Genomic DNA, 10,011 nt, shown 5'->3' with positions numbered 1-10,011 from the left:
GATGTTCAAGCTCTGGTTCATAGAGTACTCCTCTGCTTTTCATGTCCAGCGCAGTAACCACATGCAGCTCTCCTCTCTGCATCCCATCTGTTTTACCCAGGTGAAAGGGACACTCTGTCTTTTTGTTGGCCAGCATAGCACTCCCACAAGGGAAAATCGTGAAGTCAGGCCTAGAATAATTTAGCTATATTTTCAGATGAAACAAGTAGTTTCACTTGCTGCTGAAACTTCAGTGCAGCAAGTGAAGTGCAGACAGTTACCCTACATAATATTTTCCCTCTCCTTGAATGAGCGTTCACATTTTCCTTCCTTGATTGTAGTTGTACAGTATAGAACATCCTCACTGTAAAATGATAAACTAGAATAGCCTACTACGTGTAACCTGGTGTATGCACAATTACATATTAATCTTGAAATCAAGGCAGTAGTGGACCTTATGCCATACTTTTACCCAAACACAGGTCATTATCCTCACCTGAAAATTAGCCGTTGCTGGTTATCTGTCTATGAGTAAAATATCCTATGTTTCCGCTTTGTTCTTTGTCTGTTTGGCGTCACCATGCAGCGCTATCATTAAATTAATCTAAATAAACGCTGTCATCTTGACGCTAAACATGTTTTTGTGAAGGAAGTACGAATTTCATTACCTGTTCATATCCAATTTGTCATGACAATACGTCTCATGTCATTACAAAACCTAGCCGAAGAAAAACATCAGTAAACAATCAACATATCCCAGGGTATAGTTTAAAGTGGTCCGTTAAACACAGAGTGGGTAACATTTCAGATGGAGAATCCTTAACAATAGTGGTATATTTAGTCTTCCATACACGTGAGCGCGGAGAATTATTTAAAGTGATGTGCAGTCTTGGAGGCTTGCACTTCAAATTTGCCTGAGTACATCTTTGCTGTCAACGAGAAATTTAAATCACGTCAATGTATATTGTTTAAAAGCCATTGAACCCGATTTACTTCGGAAGCCTCTGGTGCGCACCTGTCACTTGAGGTGAGTTCACCAGCACGCCACGCGCAACGCAGCCCCTGGACAAGACGATGATTCAGATGACAGTAGGCTACAACATCATTGCGGAGTTAGCAGAACTCTTTACACCGTGCTGGAGCATCTTGCATTGAGATCTGTGACACGGTGGTGCTGAGTAACAAGTCGGGTTTGACGATTTCAGCGACACCCTCCACACAAGCTTATCCTCAGCAAGACAAACCAGAGGAGTTCCTTGGCTGGGCGCACTGTTCGCGTTCATTGAGAAGAAAATCGGACTGAGGAAGACCCTGCTATTTCACTTTATCGGTATCTTTAGACAAATCGCTCAATTCCAGTGAGTAGTCACGGACAAGCGAGAGAACGCACCAGTTAACGGTTGTCTCACTTGTTTTAAAGCTAATTTTTGACATTTCATTTAGATATGAAGGCGAAAGATAGGGACCAAAGCTTGTCAGATTCCAGAGAATTAGATGGTTCCTATGATCCTCTCACAGGTAAGTACAGATACTTTGAGCAACATTTTAACAATAAAAGATGCTCTTTGATAGTAGATTTCTTGTAAATGTACATGCAACTCACTCCAGGCGTGTAGCCTATGTCTGACCACTCGTGTCATTTTGTAAAAAGCTACGAACATAGCTACTTTTTTAAAAAACTTATGTCTGCTCCTCCGCTTCGCATAATTGCGTTGTAAAACTGACCATGGCATCTTTTATTGTTGATGTTTGAAAGCATGCTGGATTGCCTGTCCATACACAGTTCTCTTTTGCTGACCTGGCTCCTTGTTCGGGTACATTTGAACGTCGGTGGATATGCCACTACCAGCCTGTTTGTACATTCTTTCAGTTACAGTAGTAGAGAATTTCTCACAATCTTGCAACATCGAGACTTTGGTATGCTGCGGCGAAAAGTTTTCATCACTTGCCTGATATTATCAGCGACCTACCTAAATATGATTTGATTGCAGTAATTTATGCCCTCATGAAGTGGTTCACTTAACATTTACAAAGTGAAATGGCATTAATACAAGTCTTACTATTTGATTGTATCTCAAATACTATCAAGAAAGCTGATACTCCCTTTCTGGTAGATATATTTATGTATCCAGACATCCATCCATTTTCCCCAGGCTGTGCAGGGCAATTTAATCTAATTTCTACAACTGGATGCAGCAGCAGTTAAGCTATTTGCCTCAGATTTAATTCATTACAATTTAGAGTGTGATCTTTGAAATTCAGCCTGGAGGTTTCTCTCACTGTGAAGATCCTTTAATCACTTCACTGGTCACAGCACTCTTGGAAACTGTGGTAGTTAGTTGGTGCACATCACATGATGAGGCATGTGTGTGAAAATGGATGACTTTAATGTCTGTTTACTGCCAAAATTAGATTTTAGGAAGTCTTATAGGAAGTATCTGAGTTTTTGGAAGCATTTCAGTATTACAACTACATTTGTGATAAGATGTTATAGCACAGAGGTCACTGGAGACATGTTTGAATGGTCCTGATGGTTCTTATGTGATCTGTCTGATCTGAGCCCATGGTCATGTGTTACCTCAAATAGAGCATTAGCAGGAATCTGATGAATCTGATGAATCTGATGAGTCTTTCTCCTCCCTCTTTGTTCCTTCTCAACAAACACTTTGAGTGAGCATTGATGGGTTTTGTATTCAGTTCATGGAGAACATGCACACTGCTATTTTCTTATACGTTCAGATACTCATCGGGGATTATTAAATTAGTGTCTGGGGTCTCTGGATATTTGCTAATCCTTGTGTTAGTTTTGAGTTATTTTTTTAAAAATCACATGGGAAACCTCCTGTCATATTGTGGAATGGGAGTAAGGGTGGTTTTACTACGGCAGCCTGAAATGGCTTTTTTGAAAGCTTCAAATTGCATGGGTAATTTTTCTTAGAAAGTATGGGTTGTTTCCTCACAAGCATCTGGCATATGACTGTTACTCTGCAGATATGATACTACTTACAAAGTTTTCATTAGTTCCTGATCACATTGTTTATGCAGAATATACTGCTTAACCCTTCTACATGTATCGGAGACCTGTGTTGTTGTTCAGTCGATGTAAGGTTGTGGGGCCTTTAACTGCTGTGACTTAGATGCATTTCTTCCTTAAGGAGGCAAGGTCAGTTGTGATCAATACTCGCCACATGTATTGGAATACCTGCAGGGAAAAGTGGTTTTCACATAGACCTTGCCCATAAAGTGTACAGTATGTGGTTTTCACATAGACCTTGCCCATAAAGTGTACAGTATGTGGTTGCCCATAAAGTGTACAGTATGTGGTTTTCACATAGACCTTGCCCATAAAGTGTACAGTATGTGGTTTTTAACATAGACCTTGCCCATAAAGTGTACAGTATGTGGTTTTCACATAGACCTTGCCCATAAAGTATACAGTATGTGGTTGCCCATAAAGTGTACAGTATGTGGTTGCCCAATGAAGTGTACAGTATGTGGTTGCCCATAAAGTGTACAGTATGTGGTTGCCCAATACAGGTGACATACAGGAATTGAACCAACAACTTTTGTGGCTACTGCAGTTGTGAATTTGGAGACTGACCCTTTCCACACTTAATTTATTTTTATATGAAAAGTGTGTTTGTGTGAGTGTAACAGAGAGACAGGACAGTGATGCTAGTGCATGTGTATTTGTGTGGATATGTGTGTGTGTGTGTGTGTGTGTGTGTGTGTGTGTGTGTGTGTGTGTGTGAGAGAGAGAGAGAGAGAGAGAGAGAGAGAGAGAGAGAGAGAGAGAGAGAGAGAGAGAGAGTGTGTGTGTCTGTGTGTGTGTGTGTGTGTGTGTGTGGGAGGCTGGTACCGTTGACTCATAACTAGCTCTCTGTGTGCACAGGGTGCAAACAGTCGATGTATGATGGGATTGACCTGTGCTGCTTCAAGGTAGTGTGGGTGGGCAACAAACTTTAAAAACAGCCATTTTTTATGTACCCCATGGATAGCCCTTCAGAAATAGCTCCTATATTTCCCAGTACAATCTTCTCTTCCATTGCAATTTTGAAAAAAAAAGGATAATTAAATGAACAATGTTGGGTAATTTAGAGGTGAGATATATGGTCGATGTAACTGGAATTGGGATATGAAACCAAAATCAGTAAAACAAAGTGTTTCCCTGAAATCAATTAAAATTATGCATGGGCAAGATTTCTGTTGCCTAGTGTAATCACATTAAAACAGAATATCAACTTTAATAGCAAGAAACTATACAGTACAAATCTGTAAAGTGTATGTTGAGAGCTGTTCAAGCACACCCTGCTAAAGGGGCATGTTTGTGTTGCTCCTTCTCTGTAGCTATTCTTTCATGCCGTGGCCTTAGGCCTGCCACTGTTGTGGATACCAGTATGACAGTTCATTTATATTGTATAAGGGGAAAAAAGTGGAAGATACCTCAGTCTTGAAACCATGAAAGTTAACTTTGAAAAAAAAAACCTTCTTGTTGTAACTAAGCCAAGTTTGTAGAAGATTTGTAGTAAGTTTGAAGTATTACATTTTGTCACGTCTGCAGTGTACTACATACTTTCATATCTCATGAAACCTGTGTGTGTGTGTGTGTGTGTGTGTGTGTGTGTGTGTGTGTGTGTGTGTGTGTGTGTGTGTGTGTGTGTGTGTGCGTGCGTGCGTGCGTGTGTGTGTGTGTGTGTATATGTGTGTGTGTGCGTGTGTGTGTGTGAATATGCTATTCCTTGTGTGGTATGTTTGGACCAGACTCATTGTATTGTAATAGCGCCTGAATAGTTATATGTCCATAAAAAGACTTTCAATCCACACAAATCCACAGTCATCCCGCAAAAGTTCCATAAAGAGTGGAAGAATCACGCAGGTACTGTAACTGAAGCACTCCGTTCGCGTTGCATCTGCTGCAAAAATTAGCTTCCACTTTAATCAAAGATCCTTGATTACTAAGCTCCACTTTAACCCTCTCTGCTATAATCAATGGAAGTAGCCACACCAGATATTTGCGTGTACTTTGGACAAAAGAATCTGCCATAAAAAAAATAGACTTCTAAAATGGATTTTACACATTGTGAACGGAACGCTTCAGTTACTCGTCTGGTATAGCTTCTCTATTATACTTGTGATGGCTTCGCTTGAAAATACCAGGGATAGACATAGGGACAAGACATTTGTTTTAAGAGTGTATAATTTTAAGAGTGTAAAATTTCTCACTAACAAGGCAAGATTTCAGTCTTTAAAATCAGTGTACAGGTACTCCATTATTTCCCACTGAAGATGACAGAAATCCTGGTTAATCCACAAACCTCCTCCTCCTCCAATGTATTTATCTGGTCAGTGTCGGAAGAACAGGCCGATATTTAAGAGCAGGGTGCCTTTAGCAAATGTTTTTACGTGTATGGTATCTCCCAAGCAGTCAGGCTTGTGAGAAGCTTTATTGGATTTTCTGCTCAATTAGCAGAGGTTACACAGAAATGGAAATGATCAGGTCCAGAGGGACTCCGCTCTAGCAGCATAGCTTTGAGATAATGTCAGAGTGTGTTGAACTCAGCACACTGAAACCCACCATTTTGGATCAACTTTGGTTTGTTTGAGTCAGTGATCACACAATTTAAAGCTGCCTTTTTAAAAAAGAGCTAAACTCACCCCAGAGTCGGGCTGAACAATTTAGGGAAAATATCTAATAGCGGTTTTGACAGATATTGCAATTGCTTTTTGATTAGTTAAGCTACAGTTAAGATACAGTTCATACTCCCTATATAGCATTAAAATACATTACAAATGACTTTACAAGGAAAAGTGGTTTGCTTACTTTGTTAGCTGTACATTCATCGTACTGCTGCCTGTGATGCTTATTCAAATGTTGCTGTTACATGTTCGTTTGTGTTGCTTTGGAAGGTGGCAACTTCTTGATGATGCGGCTTTGCATTCTAGCCTACCTTAGTTTGCTTGCTTGTACATTCTTTCTGGTAAACCAAAATAATCAGAGTTGTGAGCAAAATGATTAATTGCAGCCTTCGCAATTTGCTTAAGCGCATTAGTTGAAATTAAAAATCGATTAATCTACCCCACATCAGTTGCACAATAATGAAAACGAGGCCTTTTTCCTCACTCTCTTCCTCATATTTCAATTGTTACCTAGAAACCACTTCAGTGCTACTTCAATTTCTGTGTCAGTCAAGAAGGCCAGCAGAAACAAATGCGTGCAACTGTGTGATGCTTTGAGTCTGCACCTGTTTCTGAGCTGCCCTATTCGTTGAGGCCAGCTTGGTCCAAATTGTCTCCCCGATGTCCCCTTCCTAGCCTTGGAGGACATGGGATTTCGGTGACTCAGCCTGGCTGGCAGTCTGTCTGTTTAAAAAAAGCCCTGTGGTGTCCTCTTAACTACGCCCGGAAATGCCACCGACAGTTCTTTAGTCCGAGGAGGATTCTCCCACTGCACTAAGTGCTTAAGGTACAACAAGCCCAGCTCTCATTCTGTGAAGCGTGAGAAGAGGATGGAGAGAGGTGAAGAGGATTTGCTTCACCCTGTGGGCAAGCTGCAGTCCAGCAGGCCCATGTATGACTTACCCCTCAGGCTAGCATCATTCAAAATCCTTGACTGAATCTTTGTTGACGGGGAGTCACCAAACTAGCAACAAGGTGTCCGGATGACTGATTGGGTAAAGTCTGTGCAAGCATTTGCAGTTAGGGAAACTGGCAAATAGAAGTTTAAGCTTCAGTTGAAGCATTTTTCTGTAGGCATGCACATATCCCCAAAGCATCTCAGTATAAGCATCTCACAGCTGTACTTTGATCCGACAGAGAAAATAATGATTCCATTTGACTTCGTGATTCAGCTATATTAACTATTCATGAGATTAGAAAATCGTGATTAGTCTATAACAATACTGTATATCAGTGTGACTCATCCCATTCACTATGTGCACACTTAAGGGCCACATCGAGAGCAATATCATCCAGATAATCCCATTGTATTCCTCAGGATGAAGGAGATCGTTCAAAAACACAGACCATTACTGCCTTCAGTAGGCTCTGTATGTGTTCTGTTGAGTTCTACTGGGGCACTTGCTCTCAGGCTCACGATGAGCCAGAATCAATCCAAACAATGTTCATCTCAGACGACATCTCTGAGGTAGATGAGTGGGGATAGGGAGAGATGGCCGCGACCGCGATGATTAAAAATAAGTATCTGTAGGACTACCCGCCTTTTCCGCTAGTAAATATGGAGTCATTTGAATAAATGCTTACGGTGCAGTGCTGAGAGGTAGAGGAAGCTCCTGAGATGTCCGTGGAATCTCATTAGGAATTTATGGGATGGGATGGCAGGAGAGAAAAAGTGCCAGAGGGACAAAGAGATCAGTGAATGGGAAGCTAGACACTTACTGTACAACTGAATTGCCATAGTGAAATATTCCTTACAATTTTATCAAATGTTTTATAAGTCACTTTGGACAAAAGAATCTGCCAAACTCCACAAGTTAATTGGTATGCATGCACTCAGTGGGAACATGCTCATGAAACAGTAACTGTAACCAGGCGTGCCACGGTGCATTCTTTACTGGCACAGATTGCCATTATGTAACCACAATGTTTTCCAAACACACTTCATATAGTCTACTACAGTATAACTTGAGTAGTCAGAGGCACAGATGGAAAGATAGACAGCCTATACACATTATGTAAGGGAAACCATACCTGCAGTTCAGTTCAGTAGCTGTTTATTATGGTAGGAATTTGACATTGCAGTGTTAGCTGAATCTCGTTAAATTCCAGACAGCTGCAGTAAGCCAGTGATCATCATTAGACACAGAGGTTTTGTTTTCTATCGGCATCTGTTGGCATCAGTCTGACAGTGACGTGACTGACAGTGCCTTATTGTAGATGTTAGATGTCACTATAGCATTTGTTTTCTAAAGCTCAATAAATATTTTTTAGGTTGGCAGTCAAACATTTTTTTTTGTGTATAAGTGATATTTTAGGTTGCTTTTGCTGATGTTACTGACAGTTTTTAAGCAGTCTAACCACTAACTTTCAGTTATTGCGAGCTAGGCAACAAACTCTGCCCTTCCTTACTCCTCTCTCATTACATCCTTCCTTTGGTACTCTTTTCTTTCTCTTCTCTCTCATCTCCTCTCCTTCTTCTTCCCTTCCTGTTCTCTTTTGTACTCTTTGTCCCCCACTTCCCCCCTTCCTCTCCTCTGTTCTCCTCTCCCCATACTCCTGCTTGCATTCCTCTCCTCTCCTCTCCTCTCCTCTGTTCTCCTCTCCCCATACTCCTGCTTGCATTCCTCTCCTCTCCTCTCCTCAACTCATCCCAACCTTCTTGTCAAGTGACTCATCCTGGGCAGCTCCGAACTGAAGGTCACTTTGAATCTCATCTTGTCTCGTCACGTCTAATCTCTTTTCACGTGCCCGGACATACCGGTGGCCGACTGAAGCATTTTGCCGTCGGATATGTCTCAGTACACTCTCTCTCACTCTCGAGTGTGGCTCTGACCACTCTACGCTCTGCGCTCATCTCTCTCTCTCTCTCTCTCTCTCTCTCTCTCTGTTCCCCCTGCCCCTCCCTAGCTTCTCCCTGATGTCCCTGTGTGTGTGAGGAACAGCCTGGCAGCTGTAACAAGACCCAGCAGCAGTGCATTAATACAGGCGGTCCTCTGTGTACTTTACCTCCACCCCCCCCCCCCCCCCCACAAGACATGGCAATCAATAGCCTAACTCTCCATTTGACAGAGATCTAACTCTGCCTGGTGTCTTTTGTGCCGAGAATCAGAAAAAAACACTCAGGGCTCTATCTTGCGTCCCAGCGCAATTGACTTTGTATACTCTCGCTTTTGTCTTTCCTATTTTGCAGTCAGCGCATATTGGAATTTTCCCTCCACAGGTACATGCCTGTAAATTAGGGAATTCGATTCCGCCCACGGGGCCGGTTCAGCAAAAAGACGGGGCGTGTTCCGGCGCAAACGTTCACTGTTGATATTTTGCAGTTTCAGAAAACAATTCCGCCACAGACCAGGAACTCCCTGGTCTAAAGTCTGTGGCGCAAATGCAGATGCTATTTTAAGGGCGCATGCATGACCACAGGCCTGCATGAATGAATGCGTTGCACACCTATCTACAGACACCCCCGTGCACAGACGGAAACATTCAAAGCCTTGATAATATTTGTCCATTTCCCGGTTTTGTTCGTGCATTGGTGAAAATTTAGTAGCCTATATAGTACAACATCTACATGCAATATCTTTACTACAACAACGCCTAATTATGACCTATTAATTTGGACAACTTTATACAGCCCTATAAAGGCTAAAGTTACCTTTAGTTTTGTTCCAATTTACCGTTGTGTATGGCTTTAAACATCGCGTGCGCTTTAACATCAGCCTAAGCATTATGCTTAATAAAGGTTTTAAGCACCATCATTTTGCCTACCTTGTTGTAGCCCATCTGAAATAACTCCAAGCTTTGTTATGTTCCCTCCATCCTTTCGTTATTTTCAAAAAACTTTTTATATCCATGATGGCCTTGAAGTCTTGAGTTAGTGAATTAGCTTAAATCAGCTTTTATGTGCTGTTAACCAGCAACCATACTGTAGATAGTACAAGAAAGCAGCAAGTAGCCTTGGCTACAATTTCTGTAGTTGCTGCGTCCATTCATTGTTATTCTCTCTCCTGCTCAAACAAAAGTTGTGCGTGCATTAAGTTGATGATAACGTGTTTACAAACTCTACTTAACAGAAAATATGTAGCCTACTGTCATGCAGTTAATGGGATACTGTGCAGGGTTGAAAGTTAGGTAAACTTGGAAACTGTTTCTCTTTGCTGAGGGTAAGGAGCCCTTGCTTGGCCGCCTGTGCTGCGCAACGCACACTTCGCTCCTCTCATCTATACATCGTAATTCCCATTTCTGTAAACCATACATCATTTAAAAAAAAATATTACCACTTGAGGGATATCAGTGTGGTGTCCATTAAGATGTGAAAAAATAGGCTTAAATCTAGCGTACACATTTTCACAAATCACG

The 10,011-nt window shown here is 41.6% G+C and overlaps 1 protein-coding gene across 2 annotated transcripts in view; it reads left to right on the top strand.

Annotated features, from left to right (window-relative positions):
- Window positions 1–1,017: 1,017 nt before the first annotated feature.
- Window positions 1,018–10,011, top strand: part of LOC121685016 (Kv channel-interacting protein 2-like) — a 133,155-nt gene continuing 124,161 nt past the window's right edge. The window contains exons 1-2 of one of the 2 annotated variants that reach the window (XM_042065247.1): window positions 1,018–1,337; window positions 1,423–1,497. In XM_042065247.1, coding sequence (XP_041921181.1) covers window positions 1,425–1,497 — 73 coding nt within the window. In that variant the 5' untranslated portion in view covers window positions 1,018–1,337; window positions 1,423–1,424. The remainder of the gene's footprint in view (window positions 1,338–1,422; window positions 1,498–10,011) is intronic. The other variant, XM_042065252.1, reaches the window with a different exon arrangement.

This window comes from Alosa sapidissima, chromosome 16 (assembly GCF_018492685.1).
Source record: "Alosa sapidissima isolate fAloSap1 chromosome 16, fAloSap1.pri, whole genome shotgun sequence".
Taxonomy (NCBI): Eukaryota; Metazoa; Chordata; class Actinopteri; order Clupeiformes; family Clupeidae; genus Alosa; species Alosa sapidissima.
Note: the sequence above shows the minus strand (reverse complement) of the source record. Positions and strands in the feature narration are given on the sequence as shown.